Source organism: Mytilus galloprovincialis, chromosome 12 (genome assembly GCF_965363235.1).
Source record: "Mytilus galloprovincialis chromosome 12, xbMytGall1.hap1.1, whole genome shotgun sequence".
Lineage (NCBI taxonomy): Eukaryota > Metazoa > Mollusca > Bivalvia > Mytilida > Mytilidae > Mytilus > Mytilus galloprovincialis.
In genome coordinates, this window is record NC_134849.1 from 59,788,767 (window position 1) to 59,809,242 (window position 20,476).

Sequence of the window (20,476 nt, forward strand, 5' to 3'; positions counted from 1 at the left end):
GAGAAACAGGTCTTACTATGAAAACTAAACATTGACCAGTGAAACGTGAAAATGAAGTGAGGGTCAGATGAACAGATATATGATAAGTACAACTTGAAATCATTCCATACTCCAAGTCCAAATATATAGTTAATCTATTGCTTAAACTACAATGTATCTAAGAAAGAGACTTAACTTTGCAAACATTACATTGACCAATGACTTATGAAAATGAGGTCAAGGTCAGATGAATTATGCCAGACAGACTTGTTCACCTTACCATCATGATCTTGAATACAAAATATAGTTGACCTATTGCTTACAGGATCCAAGAAACAGACTAAAAAAAAACTCGACATTGACCAATGAACCATGAAGATGAGATCATGGTCAGATGAAAGCTGCCAGACAGACAAGTTCATCTTACAATTCTATACATCAAATATTGTTTACATACTGTTTATAGTATCTTAGAAAAGGACTTGACAACAAAAGCTTCACCTTGATGACTGATGCATGACATGATTGGAGTGTTATGTCTCACTTTCTATGACTTAGGTCACAGGTGAGACAAAAATAAATGTTTTCTAACAGCTATAATGTCAGTGTGCCGTCTGTACAAACGGACTTGACAACGGAAGCTTTACCTTGATGACTGATGCATGACATGATTGGAGTGTTATGTCTCACTTTCTATGACTAAGGTCACAGGTTAGACAAAAATAAATGTTTTCTAACAGCTATTTTGTCAGTGTGTCGTCTACAAACGGACTTGACAACGGAAGCTTTACCTTGATGACTGATGCATGACATGATTGGAGTGTTATGTCTCACTTTCTATGACTAAGGTCACAGGTGAGACAAAAATAATTGTTTTCTAACAGCTATTATGTCAGCGTGTCGTCTGTACAATGGCTACCTTTTTTCTTGGGGAAATAATTCAAGTAAAGTAGAATATTGCTTGTAATTGCAAAGTACGAATAAACATGTATTATAGCATCGTATAGAAGACCATATATTTGATGGTACTTGCTATGTCATGTATTTCATATATATATTGGAAAGCTGCTAACACTATAGCTCCAAGTTATCTTTTATAGTGATTAATCTCATCAATACATTACAGTTAACTGCATGATGTCGTATAAAAAAAAAACATGTTGTTATTCTGCAATTCCTAGAGTAATAGTAAACTAATGATGAAATAAAGTTTAAGAAAATTACCTTCTATCCCTAGTCCAGCAGTCACGCCTGAAGATTTCTCTGACATGACAGTCTGAAAAATTAGGAATATGCACTATGAATATATCTTTACTCATGTCACTTGTTGCACTATAATAATTCTAAAATATATCAACCCCCCAAAATATACTTTATAAAACAAATGTTTCACATTATATACTATTTATATCGAACAAATTTTCATATTTTTCAGGAAAATGTGTGGCCTAGAGTAATAGATATATATATATAGTTTACAGTGTAAAGGTGGTTTTTGAATTTGGAACATTCCCTTGAAGACATAAACTTGCTTCATGTTGATTTCCAAATGCATTTTGAATGCACCTTTAAATGGAAAATTGTTCCATCTGTGGAATATTCTAATATTCCGCAGTGATCTCACACTTGTTATCATTTGTCTTGATACAATGTATCCAGTCAATTTTGGATAACCTCCATTTTAAGCATACGTAAAATCGAGTAAATCAAGTATCCATGATATGTACAATCGTATAAAAAAATGTCCTTCAAGGTACGTAGTATTTAGGGTATAAACAAGCTAGAGGCTCGACGTTGCCTTGATATCGCTCAAACTTTAACCTGAAGCGTGAAACAAATGGATGAACGGACGTACGGATGGACGTATGTACAGACGGACAAGGCTAAAACTTAAAGGGCAAAATAAAGTACAAAGTTGAAAAGTATGGAGGACCCAAAATTCCGAGAGTTTTTGCCAAATACAGCTAAAACTATATTCCTGTGGTAGAAAATTCTTAGTATACATAAAAACTGAAGTTTTGTGAACAGTTAATTTGTAATTATGACCATAATCATAATATCAATAATAATTCATGTCAACACATGAGTGCTTGCTAATCACTTGGCTTCCGTCGTGATAAACTTACAGCTGTACATAATCTACAAATATGTCAATATGACAAAAAGCAATAAACAACAGGAGTTATTGACCTTTAAAAATGACAAATTTTGACTTATAATTGTGTTTATCTGTCTGTGTGTCGGTTCGTTCGTTTGTCCATCCGTTCATTTGTCCATCTGTTCATTCGTCCATCCGTCTGTCAGTCCGTCCTTTCGTCCACCTGTACATCCCAAATTTGCTTTCCGGCCTCAACCAAATGTTATAAAACTTATACACAATACTTATTATCACAAAATATATACAGATCAAGTTTGAATTTTGGAGGCATCACTTTAAGAGTTATACCCTTTACAAATGGAATAAAATGCTTCGCTGAGCGCAGCCTAATACGACCCCAGAGGTCAAAAACTGAACAATTGTTGCAAGTTTGGACACAATATTCAAGCTTGATATTGTCTGAATTTGGATTGTGATCAAATTTTTGACATAATATAGGTTTCTGACACAAAATAAATGTGGTGAATTATCTAAAAAAAATTAAATGGGTTAAAAAATTTGTATTAAATTTCAATTGAAGATATCTTTCTATTGCGCAATATTCTGCATAAGAAGATTTCTTGCTATTGCCCAATACTGTACAATTGAATATTTCTTGCAATTGCACAATACTTGATATGGAATCCTGATTTGGAATATTGTGCGATTCCATATTTCTTGCTACTGCCCAATACTGTGAAATTGAAGATTTCTTGCTATTGCGCAATAGTGTGCTATTGGATATTTTTTGCTATTGCGCAATACTGTGCAATTGAAGATTTTTTGCTATTGCGAAATACTGTGCAATTGAAAATTTCTTGCTATTGCACAATACTTAATACAATAATGTACACATACTGTTTGGTGTGTATCTTCTGCCATACCATTATTATTTGCTTTTATATATAAATCAGAAATAACCAACTTAAAATGGAAAATTTTTAAGAAAAAAAAAGAGGAAAAAAGGGGGAAAAAGTCCCCCCTATTTTTTGAACCCCTTATGATTCATCACGCCAAAACTCAATCCCAACCTTCCCTTTGTGGTATGGTACCTTGCAGGACAATTTTAGAGAGATCCATACACTTGAACACAAGTTATTGTTTTGAAACTAGAAAAATCCTTATTTTTGCCCCTTTTGGGCCCTACTTCCTAACATTTTGAGGCAATTACCCCAAAATCAATCCCAGTCTTCCCTTTGTGGTATGGTACCTTGCAGTATAATTTCAGAGAGATCCATACACTTGAACACAAGTATTTGTCTGGAAACTAGAAAAATGCTTATTTTTAGCCCCTTTTTGGTCCCTTATTCCTAAATGTTTCGGGCAACTACCCCCAAACTCAGTTCCAGCTTTACATTTGTAATATGGAACCTTGTAGTACAATTTCAGAAAGATCCATACACTTACACACAAGTTATTGTCATATAACTAGAAAAAATCTTGTTTTTGGGACCCTAATTTCTAAAATTTTGATGCAATTACCCCCAAAATCAATCCCAGCATTCCCTTTGTGATATGGAACCTTGTGGTACAATGTCAGAGAGATCCATACACTAACACACAAGTTATTGTCTGGAAGTTACAAAAATGCTTATTTTTGGCCTCTTATTCCTTAACTGTTGGTACCATAACCCCTAAAACCAATCCCATGGATTTTTCTAGCATTCCACTGAGTCCGGTATTCGGACCCATTCCCAATAGCAAAACCCCTATATTTTTCCCAATTTCAGGTGTAAAAATTCCCAAACGTAGTCAAAAAGTCCGGATTGAAATCCGCAATTTAACCTTTCCAAAACTACGCTCTTCACTTTAAAGGTAAAAAAAGCGGGAAATCCTTGTCACATGTGCGCTTTAAGAAGCCCCGAATTTTGATAATAAAATAAAATATTTTTTAACTTCTTTCCTTTTGTAAACATGTCGTCTCACAATAGTAAATACTATGTGAAGAAATTGAAAAACACCGACCGCAACAAATCCCGTAAAATCTTTTCTTTTTTTCAAACCAAGAGCTGTTATTGACGATGCCGCAACTGCATGTAATGAGTCAGAGGCAGCATTATCTGAGACTGAATCAATTGAAAATGTTACCGATGTTGTTGATGTTTCTTCCAATGACAATTTAATTTCAAATGATGATCAAAGTCAAACCAATACCGATTCGCTACTGATACAACCTGAGGACCAAGCTTGTAAATTCCAAACTCAAACTGAAATCTGTAAACCAAATAATGAAATACCAACAATGAAACCTAGTAGTAGTAAAGTCATGACTGTGTTGGGTAGTACTGACAGTAAAACTGCTCTTAATGATAAATTAAAAGTATATGATGTATCAGACAGAAGACTTTTTGATGCAAGGAGGTATGAAATGACATATAAATGGTTATACTATAATGAATCCTTAGAGGGATACGTCTGCAAATATTGTGAGTTATTTCCGTTTGGTAGTACTGACTTTAGTAGTAAGGGGGTAATTTTAGGGGATCATCCTACAAGACAATTACAAAAACATGAGATGAGCAATAAACACCAGCAGTCATCTGAAAAATCGTCTTCTTGAGACATTCAAAAACAAAAAGGACAGAAAAATAAAATTATAAATGACTATGAATCATGTATTGTAGTTTTTCTTTATTTTCACAAAAAAAAAAAAAATTCTAATAAATTATAGTATGATACATATTAAAACTGACTTCTGGTTTATTTGTAGTTTTCCCAATTTCTATATAAATCGCGTAAAAAAATTCCCAAAAGTGGCCAGGGTCCTTTTTCCCAAAATACCCAGATAAACCCCTGAATCCCAACCTTCTTTTTGAGGTATTGAAACTTATGGTAAAATTTCATAGAGATCCAATCACTTAAACTAAAGTTATTGTGCGAAAACCAATGTGTTTTCTTGACAACAACAAGGAAGACGCCGGACGACGTACCAATATATGACCTGAAAAATGTCTGCGGTCGTATAAAAGTTTGCCTCAACCAAATGTTATGAAATTTATACAGAATGCTTCTATTACCACAAAATTATCTCTATCTATAATGAACTTGGCCCAGTAGTTTCAGTAAAAAATGTTAGTCAAAATTTACAAATTTTATGATAATTGTTAAAAATTGACTATAAAGGACAATAACTCCTTAGGAGGTCAATTGACCATTTTGGTCATGTTGACTTATTTTTAGGTCTTATTTTGCTGTACATTATTGCTGTTACAGTTTATCTCTATCTAAAATAATATTCAAGATAATAACAGAAAACGGCAAAATTTCCTTAAAATTACCAATTATGGGGCAGCAACCCAACAACAGGTTGTCCGATTCATCTGAAAATTTCAGAGCAGATAGATCTTGACCTGATAATCAAAACTGCATTTTACCCGTGTTCTATTTTTAGCCATGGCGGCCATCTTGGTTTGTTGGACGGGTCACCTGACACATTTTTTAAACAAAACACCCCAAAGATGATTGTGGCCAAGTTTGGATTAATTTGGGACTAGTAGTTTCAGAGAAGAAGATTACTAAGATTTACGAAAAATGGTTAAAAATTGACTATAAAGGGCAATTTCTCCAAAAGGGGTCAACTGACCATTTCGGTCAAGTTGACTTATTTTTAAATCTTACTTTGCTGAACATTATTGCTGTTTACAGTTTATCACTATCTATAATAATATTCAAGATAATAACCAAAAACAGAAAAATTTCTTTAAAATTACCAATTCAGGGGCAGCAATCCAATAACACGTTGTCCGATTCATCTGAAAATTTCAGGGCAGATAGATCTTGACCTGATGAACAATTTTACCCCCACGTCAGATTTGCTCTTAATGCTTTGGTTTTTGAGTTATAAGCCAAAAACTGCATTTTACCCCTATGTTCTATTTTTAGCCATGGCGGCCATCTTGGTTGGTTGACCGGGTCACCGGTCACACTTTTCAAACTAGATACCCCAATGATGATTGTGGCCAAGTTTGGTAAAATTTGGCCCAGTAGTTTCAGAGGAGAATATTTTTGTAAAAGTTAACGACGACGGTCGCCGGATGACGCTGGACGCCAAGTGATGATAAAAGCTCACTTGGCCCTTCGGGCCAGGTGAGCTAAAAACAGACCAAAACACTAAAACTTAACATTTACCAAAAAACCATAAATATGAGGTCAAAATCAGATGACAGGCCAGGTGAGCTAAAAAGAAGATGTGGTATGATTGGCAATAAAACAACTATTCACAAGAGACCAAATAACACAGAAATCAACAACTATAGGTCACAGTAAAGCCTTCAACAATGAGCAAAGCCCATACCCCATAGTCATCTATAAAAGGCCTCGAAATGTATAACAATTCAAACAAGAAAACTAACGACCTTATTAATGTACAAAAAAAAAATAAACGTAAAAACAAATATGTAACACAGCAACAAACGACAACCACTGCATTACAGGCTCCTGACTTGGGACAGGCACCGACATACACAACGTGGCATTTCAAACATATTAGCGGGATCCCAACCCTCCCCTAACCTGGGACAGTGGTGTAACAGTTCAACATAATAACGAACTATAACCAGGTGCTCCGCAGGGCGCAGCTTTATACGACCGCAGAGGTCGAACCCTGAACAGTTGGGGCAAGTATGGACAAAACATTCAAGCGTGATACAGCTCTGAATTTGGATTGTGATCAAATTTTTGACATTACATGGTTTTTTTTTACACAAAACAAATGTCAAGATTTTACAAATCAATTAAAGATTTCTTCTTCAAACTTTTTAAATCTAAAATTAAATAGTTGACACAGCATAGGTTTCTGACACAGAATGAATGTGGTCTAAGGAACTTTAAAGTTTTTTTTTGCCTTTGAGCAATTCACTATGCTGTTGAATATTAATCCTCTCAAAAAAATGTTTGAAGAAATTTTCTTTTTATTTAGGAAATCTGAAATGAGAAAAATTTAACCCCCCCCCTTTTTTTTCACATCCCTGTTTCCCTTTTTCCAAAACTGATTTCAATTCAAATTTCTAATGGAGTTTGCAACAATAACTACTCTTTTAAATACATCATAAAATATTAAAATGTAAAATAAAGTGCTTGTTATCACTGAATGGTAAAGATTGGTTGGTAGTAAAAGTGAATATACATTGTTTATTGTATAAAACAATAAAAAAAAACTTCATCAGCAACATTTTATATTGGCAAATTTCCAATGAAGTTATTTATATAAAGTTATTGGCAAATAAAAATAGAAAATGACATCATAGTCATGTCTGGCAAATGTCCAACATACATTATCTAAAAACATTTTAGATAAGATAAGGAAAAAAAGCTTCATCAGCAACATTTTATATTGGCAAATTTCCAATGAAGTTATTTACATAAAGTTATTGGCAAATAAAAATAGAAAATGACATCATAGTCATGTCTGGCAAATTTCCAACATATATTATCAACTACTATTCTATACAAAGAAAGATAACTCTAATTGAAAATTAATTGCTATTGCACAATATTGTGCAATTAGATATTTCTTGCTATTGTGCAATACTGTGCAATTGAAAATTTCTTGCTATTGCACAATACTTGATATGGAATCCTGATTTGGACCAACTTGAAAACTGGGCCCATAATCAAAAATCAAAGTACATATTTAGATAAAGCATATCAAATAAGCCCAAGAATTTAATTTTTGTTAAAATCAAACTTAGTTTAATTTTGGACCCTTTGGACCTTAATGTAGACCAATTTGAAAACTGGACCAAAAATTAAGAATCTACATACACAGTTAGATTTGGCATATCAAAGAACCCATTTATTCAATTTTTGATGAAATCAAACAAAGTTTAATTTTGGACCCCGATTTGGACCAACTTGAAAACTGGGCCAATAATCAAGAATTTAAGTACATTTTTAAATTCAGCATATCAAAGAACCCCAAGGATTCAATTCTTGTTAAAATCAAACTAAGTTTAATTTTGGACCCTTTGGACCTTAATGTAGACCAATTTGAAAACGGGACCAAAAATTAAGAATCTACATACATAGTTAGATTCGGCATATCAAAGAACCCCAATTATTCAATTTTTGATGAAATCACACAAAGTTCAATTTTGGACCCTTTGGGCCCCTTATTCCTAAACTGTTAGGACCAAAACTCCCAAAATCAAACCCAACCTTCCTTTTATGGTCATAAACCTTGTGCTTAAATTTCATAGATTTCTATTTACTTATACTAAAGTTATGGTGCAAAAACCAAAAACAAGAGTGCACACGCTGAAATGTCTCGCCTTCTATACTAATCATTGATATTATGTTGATAGTCCTAAGTATAAAGCTAAGCTTTAATACAACTGTCACATAAACTTAACATTAACCAAGATAACTAAACAAAGACCAATGAACCTTGAAAATGAGGTCAAGGTCAGATGAACCATGCCAGGCAGACATGTACAGCTAACAATGCTTCCATACAACATATATAGTTGACCTATTACTTATAGTTTAAGAAAAATAGACCAAAACACAAAAACTTAACACTGTGCAATGAACCGTGAAAATGAGGTCACGGTCAAATAAAACCTGCGCGACTAACATAAAGATCATAAAATATTTCCATACACTAAATATAGATGACCTATGGCATATAGTGTTAGATAAAAAGACCAAAACTCAAAAACTTAACTTTGACCACTGAACCATGAAAATGAGGTCAAGGTCACATGACATCTGCCCGCTAGATAGGTACACCTTACAATCATTCCATACAACAAATATAGTAGACCTATTGCATATACTATGAGAAAAACAGACCAAAACACAAAAATTTAACTATAACCACTGAACCATGAAAATGAGGTCAAGGTCAGATGACACCTGCCAGTTGGACATGTACACCTTACAGTCCTTCCATACACCGAATATACTAGCCCTATTGCTTGTAGTATCTGAGATATGGACTTGACCACCAAAACTTAACCTTGTTCACTGATCCATGAAATGAGGTCGAGGTCAAGTGAAAACTGTCTGACAGACATGAGAACCTTTCAAGGTACGCACATATCAAATATAGTTATCCTATTACTTATAATAAGAGAGAATTCAACATTACAAAAAATCTGAACTTTTTTTTCAAGTGGTCACTGAACCATGAAAATGAGGTCAAGGACATTGGACATGTGAGTGACGGAAACTTCGTAACATGAGGCATCTATATACAAAGTATGAAGCATCCAGGTCTTCCACCTTCTAAAATATAAAGCTTTGAAGAAGTTAGCTAACACCGCCGCCGCCGCCGTAGCCGCCGCCGCCGCCGCCGGATCACTATCCCTATGTCGAGCTTTCTGCAACAAAAGTTGCAGGCTCGACAATAATGCTTATTTGGGCCCCTTTTTGGCCCCCAATTCATAAACTGTTGTGACCTCAACTCCAAAAATCAATCCCAACCTTCCTTTTGTGGTCATAAACCTTGTGTTAAAATTTCATTGATTTCTATTTACTTATACTAAAGTTATTGTGCGAAAACCAAGAATAATGCTTATTTGGGCCCTTTTTTGGCCCTTATTTCCTAAACTGTTGGGCCAGCTGGGCCCCTAAGATATTTTTTTCAGGGGCCCGCTTAAAATTTTAGGAGCCCACTAATCTTTATACTAAAATAAAACAAAACTGAAAATTACTTAGTATATATATACTTACTAACAGTGTTCCAGCTTAAATCTCAGGGCAGAAGGGTGCTAGTTTTCTGAAATGGCACTTTAGCGCAATAACCCGGATTGTAAGGATACTTTGTATAAATTACCTTGAATATTGCTAGCTATAGGCTCAGCTGGAGAACATTAGTTGTATTTAAACCTTATTCAGAAATTAATATGTTCTTGATGTTAGTTCCAGTCAGATTTTTTTTTTTTTCAAATTATCATACCATGAAGCAAAGCATATCATTTTGATGTTTATGTTAACAAACTTGTACATTTGTTAAGTGCTCCCACGTAAGGAGGATCATTAATACAAGAAGTAAAACAGGAAGTAGTCTTCATATATGTTCAAATACAAACTTCTTTGATTCCTCTTTAAATGTATGTTCATGGTATGAAACAAAACAGTTTTTCTAATGAAGCCTTATTGTGAAATTCTACTTGTAGTCTTGAAAATGTTTTCTGTGGTAACCATTATAATATTTGAATTATTGCCACCAGAAATGTATCATAAGATTTGACAATATTTATTTTAGGTTGTTTCCTAACAAAATTATCTCCCTTCAAATTTTCAACTTCCTGTTGACCTTTAGACAATATGGCTCTTTCTTTGAACATTAAATATTATCTCAATCCAAGCCATCCTCTAATAGTGTTGATCAAAATATATTTTTCAATAAGTTTTTAATGAAGATTGGATATCAAACTAGATATTGGGATTTTTATTTAAGAGATTTTAAATTTCGTTTTTTCATTAAATATTTTTGTAAAAAGCGATTCAGGGACAAGTTACCGTCTTACACAGGCTTGTAATGACTCACAGGACAATAAGAAAACATCCCTTTCACGATGCTTATTGAACAGTAAAATAGAAAACACTGTTCAATAATGAAATTATCGTAGAAAATTTAGCAGAACTAAGAAAACATGCGGAAAGAAGAAGGTATATATATGCAACATCGTGACTCCGGATTGAAAACATAGCTATTTGACTGGGTTCAGTTATTAGAAACAACCTACTGGTTTTCGGAAATACTCTATATTTCTATATCGCTTTGATAAGACAAACAGGTTTCCAGTCTTTGTTAATATCGCGGGGGAAAGGGTACAAATGGGATTTACTTCAATTTTTTTACAGTCGCCAGCTGGGCGACCATGATGACTAAATATATTCGCCCAGCGACTGGGCGAGCGTTAAGTTTAGTCCCTGCAGGTGATACCTACAAAACAGACATATACAACTTACAATCATTGGATACACCAAATATAGTTGACCTATTAATTATAGTTCAAGAGAAATAGACCAAAACACAAAAACTTCACAATGAGCAATGAACCATGAAAATGAGGTCAAAGTCAAATACACTTGCAAGACTGACATGTAAATCGTAATTTACTTCCATACACCAAATATAGATGACCTATTGCATATAATATTAGAAAAAAAGAACAACACAAAAAATCAAATTACACCACTGAACCATGAAAATGAGGTGAGGGTCAGACGACACCTGCCAGTTGGATATGTACACCTTGCATCATTCATACACCAATTATAGTATAATTTTTTATTATTGTATCTGATATATGGACTTGACCATGAAAACTTAACCTTGATCACTGAACAATGAAATAAGATTAAGGCCAAATGAAAACTGTCTGACAGACAAGAGGACCTTACAAGGTACATGTATGCACATACTAAATAAAGTCATCCTATTTATTTAAAATGAATAACAAAAGGTTTATCCAAGACATGAAATATTTTATTTTTTCATATTGAAAATAAAGGCAATTTTTAGAATTTTTCATCAATTTAATGTAATACTGTAAAAACATCAGGATTAAAAGATGTTTTGAAAAGTAATTTATTAAACTAGATATCATTGAGATGGGAGCCATCTCTGTGGGCCCCGCTGTGAATTATGTGCATTAAAAAATTGTATCTTTACCATAGGACATGGGTTTGTCAACTGAAATCAAAGTTTTTGACCTTGACCTTTGACCTATGAAGTTGTAAATAAATTATGACACACCCTTTGGTGTTGGTTTATAAACATGTCAAGTATAAACTTTGAAATGATAAAGGTTCTCAAGATATAGAGCGGACACGATCTTTACCATAGGACATGGGGTTGTCAACTGAAACCAAAGTTTTTGACCTTGACCTTTGACCTAGGAAGTTGCACATAAATTATGACACACCCTTTGGTGTTGGTTTATATACATGTCAAGTATAAACTTTGAAATGATAACGGTTCTCAAGATATAGAGCTGACACAATCTTTACCATAGGACATGGGGTTGTCAACTGAAACCAAAGTTTTTGACCTTGAACTTTGCCCTAGGCAGTTGTTCATAAATTATGACACACCCTCTGGTGTTGGTTCATATACATGTCAAGTATAAACTTTGAAATCATAACGGTTCTCAAGATATAGAGCTGACACGATCTTCACCACAGGACACAGGGTTGTCAACTGAAACCAAAGTTTTTTGACCTTGACCATTGACCTAGGAAGTTGTACATACATCATGACACGCCCTCTGGTGGTGGTTAATAAACATGTAAAGTATAAAGTATGAAATCATAATGGTTCTCTAGATATGGAGCGGACACAAAGTGTTACGGACGGACAGACAGACGGACGGACGGACAGACTGATCACTATAGGGGACCGCCTTTGGCGGGACCCTTATTAAATAACTTGTTATTTTTGGTTGATTAATGATTACAATGATTACTTAAAAAATTGAAATCAATTATAGCTGACTAATGACTACAATAACAATTACCCCAAACCTGATCTGAAATGAGAGTTAGTTAACCATGAAAAGGAGGTTATAGACAGACTGGCGGTGTAAGAATCTCAAATAGAATTTTGCAAAGCTTGTTTTCGCCTTAACACTCTTGAATGAAATAAAAGACATCTACTAATTTTGTTTAATATTGACGAAATCACAAACCAATAATTTCCTGAATTCAAAATGGTGGCTTAGCTTTGTGAAACGCTGGTAAAGAGTTGAATTTAGTGTCTCAATTATATGAATTTGGCCAACAATGGCCAATCAAAATCGTAATAACAAATAAATTGCATTAGAATTTGAAATTTTTATTTCAAGACATAAAGAATGTCCCCTAGAGTATCCTGGTTTTGTACCTGATTTATTCTAAGTGTAAGCATTTGTAATTAAAAGTATGTGTACCTGTAAGTATTCCATCACTTCTTCATCCGGCCCGAATTCTCCTGTTGCTGCCAGATCGTATGGAGTCTTACCCTGAAATACAAATCTTTATATTGCCTTTATCTGATTATTATAAAGAAGACTTTTGTTACACATATCATACAATAAACAAGACCAGTAGCAGCTGAGTGGTATCTTAGTTTTTTAACGGTTCTAACCATATTATATTCATTTATAAAATATAACTCATGAACAACATTCTGATTATTTTTCAACTTTTTCTGTAGCCTTTAAGAAGAATTTTACCTTTTTTTTTTAAAGCATATGAAATAATGCTCAATCTGTCAGCATTTGGTCTTTGTAATTTTTTTTCACGTTTTTTTTATATCTGATAATGCATCCTTATGTCTAGATGAGGGTTGTAGGGTTTCAGGGGTCTTTTTAATTTATTTTTTAATTTTTTTTTTGGACAAGTTATTCTCAAGTTTTGTTTTTATATTTTAGCACCTTATTATTTATTATTCTTTATATTTTTGCACCCCATTATTTTCTATTCGTCATCTTTTTTGCCCAATTCTCTCTATTCTCTATGTTTTTTTTCTATCATTCATGATTTTCTATTCTGTATACCCTATCCATACTCTCCTATAACTGTATATTGTTATTTTACAGATTTCATAGTTTTTAGTGTTATCACTGACATTGTTTAGATAAGAAAATACATAAATTATGGCACAGATGAGAGGTTTTTCTGCAACTATTCCAACTAGATAGCTTAAATACAAGAATTTGACTGCAGTGTCTTCCTCCATGTTGAATTTTGAACAAACGGTAAAATCTTTAGTGAAATGTGCAAATTTCGAATATTGTATGTAATTTAAGTGTAAGACTTTTCATGTTGATATAGAAATGTAAGTGTTTTATCATACTTACGACTATATTTTACAAAAAAACATATTAGGGTTGTTTTATTAATTTATGTTAAACTTTGCCATATAAGGGGAGATAATACAATAGAATGATTTTTTAACTATTTTATTATAAATATACGATGAACTTATTTAAAGGTATTGCTTAAGACTATTTTGATACTATTTTAACAACTTTGTTATCATTGTAACAACAATGGATAGGTGTATGTGTCTTTTGACAGTTTGTTTGTTTACATTTTGTTTAATGACAACAAGTGCAATATTCAGGATATTGCCAGGTCTAATTTTGATTCAATACAAGTTATTATATTTGATATCAAAAACTATTTTATCTATTTACTTATAGGTTATTACTATTGCTTCTTTTCCCTAAAACTGAGATATTCATATAATTTGGCTAACAAATTATGGAATAATAAAATTATCCCTTTTTAGTATAACTAATCACCCAAAATGTGTTAGTGGTCTATAAACAAAATCATTTTATTTTTGAAGATTTTGAAAACAAATACTGGATTTCTTTTATATGATCATCTATGTTCATGTGTTTTATAGTAAAACTAAGCCATACAAGTCTATTAAACACTTTAATATTTTTAGTTTAATTTATAGGATCACATGACATATGTGTAACTATAACCTTGAGAAAGAAAATCCATTTGACCAAAAATATCTTAAACATCATTTTAGTGATGCATTATTTACTAGTTGAATACTGAGCCTTTACTATAATATACTACCTCATGTGTTTTACCAAAGGGATTGATGCCTCCTTCTTCTACTAGATATCTTGTGACATGTAGACCACCATACTCAGCAGCCAGATGTAGAGCTGTTTTACCATCTTTCTATAATAATACCAAATAACATGTAAATATTATGTTTACTACTTTGTTACCAATATAAATAGTATACAACATATCCTACAACTGATATAAAACTTGTCTGATAAACAGGATAATGTTGTGTAATAAATAAAAACAAAATGTTGTGTAATAAATAAAAACAAAATGTATATCACATGAATCAGTGGTAAAAACTGAACAAAATGACCAGTCAAACTTGTATTCATATATATTGTACATAAACAACAAATAAACAACAAGTTTTTTTTGTGGGATGTCAGAACTTCCATCAGAAATGTCATGTTAACCTTTTTTCAAGAAATGCATAAAATATTTATATCAAGGGATTAAGTAAAATGCACTGAGATAAATGATATCTCACTTTATATAATTCTAGCAAGTATTTGTTGATATAATAATGAAATTGTCTGATTAACATGGTTCAGAATAATGATCAATTAAAAAAAAAAACTTTTTCAAAGAAATATGAAAAATAGTTACATTTCCTGATTTAGTACGAGGAGACAAGTAAAATGAGACCCCACTTTATATGATTCTAACAAATATTTGTTCATTAAACCTGTCTAATTAACAACATGATTTTGTGTTGATTAAAAGTAATGTGATCAGATTTAGTAGATAACATACTGATGTGATATCTTTGTTACATCTGTTCTCCAGAAGTAGTCGAGACACTTCCACACGTCCATACATGACTGCCAACATTAATGCTGTCCGTCCATTAACCTGGAATAATACAACTGACATCAAAACTTGTCTGATAAACTGGACAATGTTATGTAATAAATATAAACAAAAATAAATAGTCACATTAATTAAAACTGTCTGATTAACAACAGGATTTAGTGTAGATTCAGTATAATCATTAATTTCATAAAAAAAAAAAATTTCAAAGAAATATGAAAAGAGTTATAAATTCTGATTCAGAACAATAATATGAGTAAAATGAGACCCCACTTTATATAATTATTACAAACATAAGTTGTCCATTAAACCTGTCTAATTAACAACATGATTTTATGTTGATTAAAAGTAATGTAATCAGATTTAGTAGATAACATACATTTGTGATATCTTTGTTACATTTGTTCTCCAGAAGTAGTCGAGACACTTCCACATGTCCTCCCATGGCTGCAAACATTAATGCTGTCAATCCATACTCCTGGAATAATACAACTGACATCAAAACTTGTCTGATAAACTGGACAATGTTGTGTAAAAAATATAAACAAAAATAAATAGTCACATTAATTAAAACTGTCTGATTAACAACAGGATTTAGTGTAGATTCAGTATAATCATCAATTTTAAGAAAAATATTTTTTTTAAAGAAAAATGAAAAAAAGATATATTTTCCGATTCAGAACAATACTATGAGTAAAATGAGACCCCACATTATATAATTCTGACAAATATTTGTTGTCCATTTAACCTGTATAATTAACAACAGGACTTAGTGTAGATTCCATTAATAATAAATTATTCAAAAAAGCATGAACAAAGTTTTATTTCCTGATTTAGTACAACATAAAGAAAATAAGATCCTCTTTAACATGTTTAAATAAAGATTATTATTATTATCATTATTATTATTCATACAAGCTTTTGTTGTCCATTAAACATGTCTAATTAACAACAGGATTTAGTGCAGATTCAGTATAATCAATAATTTAAAAAACATCATAGAAAAGTGAAAAAGAGTAGTATTTTCAAATTCAGAACAATTATATGAGTAAATTGGAATTACATTTTATATGAATCTAACGACTATTTGTCCTTTTTAAAGGATGTTTCTACATTAGATCTTTATACATATCACTATCTGACCAAAGTTGCTCTGAGTAGTCGGGTACAAACCATGTGTTGTTAGTTGTTATATTTGTCAGGTCAGGTCTGGGCCACGTGTTGTGTGTTGTTACATTTGTTTGTCTATATACTCTGAGTAGTCAGGTCCAGGCCATGTGTTGTTTGCTGTTATATTAATTGTCTATTTACTCTGAGTAGTCAGATCCAGACCATGTGTTGTGTGTTGTTATATTTGTATGTCTATTTACTCTGAGTAGTCAGATCCAGACCATGTGTTGTTTGTTGTTACATTTGTTTGTCTATTTACTGTGAGTAGTCAGGTCCAGACCATGTGTTGTGTGTTGTTATATTAATTGTCTATTTACTGTGAGTAGTCCGGTGCAGACCATGTGTTGTTTGTTGTTATATTTGTTTGTCTATTTACTGTGAGTAGTCAGGTCCAGACCATGTGTTGTGTGTTGTTATATTAATTGTCTATTTACTGTGAGTAGTCCGGTGCAGACCATGTGTTGTTTGTTGTTACATTTGTTTGTCTATTTACTCTGAGTAGTCAGGTCCAGACCATGTGTTGTAAGTTGTTACATTTGTTTGTCTATTTACTGTGAGTAGTCAGGTCCAGACCATGTGTTGTGTGTTGTTATATTAATTGTCTATTTACTGTGAGTAGTCCGGTGCAGACCATGTGTTGTTTGTTGTTACATTTGTTTGTCTATTTACTCTGAGTAGTCAGGTCCAGACCATGTGTTGTGTGTTGTTATATTAATTGTCTATTTAATGTGAGTAGTCCGGTGCAGACCATGTGTTGTTTGTTGTTACATTTGTTTGTCTATTTACTCTGAGTAGTCAGGTCCAGACCATGTGTTGTTTGTTGTTATATTAATTGTCTATTTACTGTGAGTAGTCCGGTGCAGACCATGTGTTGTGTGTTGTTACATTTGTTTGTCTATTTACTCTGAGTAGTCAGGTCCAGACCATGTGTTGTGTGTTGTTATATTAATTGTCTATTTAATGTGAGTAGTCCGGTGCAGACCATGTGTTGTTTGTTGTTACATTTGTTTGTCTATTTACTCTTGAGTAGTCAGGTCCAGACCATGTGTTGTTTGTTGTTATATTAATTGTCTATTTACTGTGAGTAGTCCGGTGCAGACCATGTGTTGTGTGTTGTTATATTTGTTTGTCTATTTACTCTGAGTAGTCAGGTCCAGACCATGTGTTGTGTGTTGTTATATTAATTGTCTATTTACTGTGAGTAGTCCGGTGCAGACCATGTGTTGTTTGTTGTTACATTTGTTTGTCTATTTACTCTGAGTAGTCAGGTCCAGACCATGTGTTGTGTGTTGTTATATTAATTGTCTATTTACTGTGAGTAGTCCGGTGCAGACCATGTGTTGTTTGTTGTTACATTTGTTTGTCTATTTACTCTGAGTAGTCAGGTCCAGACCATGTGTTGTGTGTTGTTATATTAATTGTCTATTTACTGTGAGTAGTCCGGTGCAGACCATGTGTTGTGTGTTGTTATATTTGTTTGTCTATTTACTCTGAGTAGTCAGGTCCAGACAATGTGTTGTTAGTTGTTACATTTGTTTGTCTATTTACTCTGAGTAGTCAGATCCAGACCATGTGTTGTTTGTTGTTACATTTGTTTGTCTATTTACTCTGAGTAGTCAGGTCCAGACCATGTGTTGTGTGTTGTTATATTAATTGTCTATTTACTGTGAGTAGTCCGGTGCAGACCATGTGTTGTTTGTTGTTACATTTGTTTGTCTATTTACTCTGAGTAGTCAGGTCCAGACCATGTGTTGTGTGTTGTTATATTAATTGTCTATTTACTGTGAGTAGTCCGGTGCAGACCATGTGTTGTTTGTTGTTACATTTGTTTGTCTATTTACTCTGAGTAGTCAGGTCCAGACCATGTGTTGTGTGTTGTTATATTAATTGTCTATTTACTGTGAGTAGTCCGGTGCAGACCATGTGTTGTGTGTTGTTATATTTGTTTGTCTATTTACTGTGAGTAGTCAGGTGCAGACCATGTGTTGTGTGTTGTTATATGTGTGTCTATTTACTCTGAGTAGTCAGGACCAGACCATATATTGCTAGTTGTTGTATTTGTTTGTCTATTTACTCCAAGTAGTCAGGTCCAGACCATGTGTTGTCTGTTGTTAGATGTGTTTGTCTATTTACTTGGAGTAGTCAGGTGCAGAACAAATGTTAGTTTTAGTATGTCAGTGTTATGCTTTAAAAATGGTAGGTTTCACATTTAGTGCAGTACTCTGATTACATGTATAGTTCAATGTTACAAGTTTACCTACTTGATATTCAATGTTTCAAGTTTACCTACTTGATAGTCAATGTTACAAGTTTACCTACTTGATAGTCAATGTTAAAAAGTTTACCAACTTGGTATTCAATGTTACAAGTTTACCTACTTGATAGTCAATGTAAAAAAGTTTACCAACTTGATATTCAATGTTTCAAGTTTACCTACTTGATAGTCAATGTTACAAGTTTACCTACTTGATAGTCAATGTTACAAGTTTACCTACTTGATAGTCAATGTTACAAGTTTACCTATTTGATAGTCAATGTTACAAGTTTACCTACTTGATATTCAATGTTACAAGTTTACCTACTTGATATGCAATGTTAAAAAGTTTACCAACTTGGTATTCAATGTTACAAGTTTACCTACTTGATAGTCAATGTTACAAGTTTACCTACTTGATAGTTAATGTTACAAGTTTACATATTTGATATTCAATGTTACCAGTTTACCTATTTGATAGTCAATGTTACAAGTTTACCTACTTGATATTCAATGTTACAAGTTTACCTACTTGATATGCAATGTTAAAAAGTTTACCAACTTGGTATTCAATGTTACAAGTTTACCTACTTGATAGTCAATGTTACAAGTTTACCTACTTGATAGTTAATGTTACAAGTTTACCTACTTGTTATTCAATGTTACAAGTTTACCTATTTGATAGTCAATGTTACAAGTTTACCTACTTGATAGTCAATGTTACAAGTTTACCTACTTGATAGTCAATGTTACAAGTTTACCTACTTGATAGTCAATGTTACAAGTTTACCTACTTGATATTCAATGTTACAAGTTTACCCTCTTGATATTAAATGTTACAAGTTTACCTACTTGATAGTCAATGTTACAAGTTTACCTACTTGATATTCAATGTTATAAATTTACCTACTTGATATTCAATGTTACAAGTTTACCTACTTGATAGTTAATGTTACAAGTTTACCTACTTGATATTAAATGTTACAAGTTTACCTACTTGATAGTTAATGTTACAAGTTTACCTACTTGATATTAAATGTTACAAGTTTACCCTCTTGATATTAAATGTTACAAGTTTACCTACTTGATAGTCAATGTTACAAGTTTACCTACTTGATATTCAATGTTATAAATTTACCTACTTGATATTCAATGTTACAAGTTTACCTACTTGATAGTTAATGTTACAAGTTTACCTACTTGATATTAAATATTACAAGTTTACATACTTGATAGTTAATGTTACAAGTTTACTTCTTGATAGTCAATATTACAAGTTTACCTGATGATAATTAATATTAGCTCCGTTCCCTAGGCAAAGCTTCAATTCTTCTACACTTCCTTTTCTAGCAACTTCAATAAGTTTCTGTAAGTAAGAAATAGAGTTTACATTTAACAGAATGTAAAGAGTGTAGTAACTTTTAAAAATGTTTTTCACGCTTTCGCCAGACAATAACTATTGAACACTCAAGAATGACCAATTTTTATTGGTTAATACAAGGGAGACATTGTACTCTTTAGTATACAATAATGTGACAAACAATAGTTGGGGTGGGGGTTGGGGGGAAATAGACCCAGAGGAAACCCTACTTATG

The 20,476-nt window shown here is 32.7% G+C and overlaps 2 protein-coding genes and 1 long non-coding RNA gene across 7 annotated transcripts in view; all 3 read right to left on the reverse strand.

Moving 5' to 3' along the window:
- Positions 1–15,929, reverse strand: part of LOC143054430 (uncharacterized) — a 76,418-nt gene extending 60,489 nt beyond the window's left edge. The window contains exons 1-5 of one of the 2 annotated variants that reach the window (XM_076227434.1): positions 15,837–15,929; positions 15,401–15,499; positions 14,648–14,755; positions 12,997–13,068; positions 1,204–1,255 (exon numbers count right to left, since the gene is read on the reverse strand). In XM_076227434.1, the coding sequence (XP_076083549.1) occupies positions 1,204–1,255; positions 12,997–13,068; positions 14,648–14,755; positions 15,401–15,499; positions 15,837–15,914 (409 nt within the window). In that variant the 5' untranslated portion in view covers positions 15,915–15,929. The remainder of the gene's footprint in view (positions 1–1,203; positions 1,256–12,996; positions 13,069–14,647; positions 14,756–15,400; positions 15,500–15,836) is intronic. The other variant, XM_076227435.1, reaches the window with a different exon arrangement.
- Positions 1–20,476, reverse strand: part of LOC143054433 (ficolin-2-like) — a 218,519-nt gene that overhangs the window by 132,520 nt on the left and 65,523 nt on the right. The gene's annotated exons all lie outside the window — the stretch shown is intronic.
- Positions 20,159–20,476, reverse strand: part of LOC143054431 (uncharacterized) — a 40,727-nt gene continuing 40,409 nt past the window's right edge. For all 3 annotated transcript variants that reach the window (XR_012971674.1, XR_012971676.1, XR_012971675.1), the window contains exon 7: positions 20,159–20,247. This is a non-coding gene — a long non-coding RNA (uncharacterized LOC143054431). The remainder of the gene's footprint in view (positions 20,248–20,476) is intronic.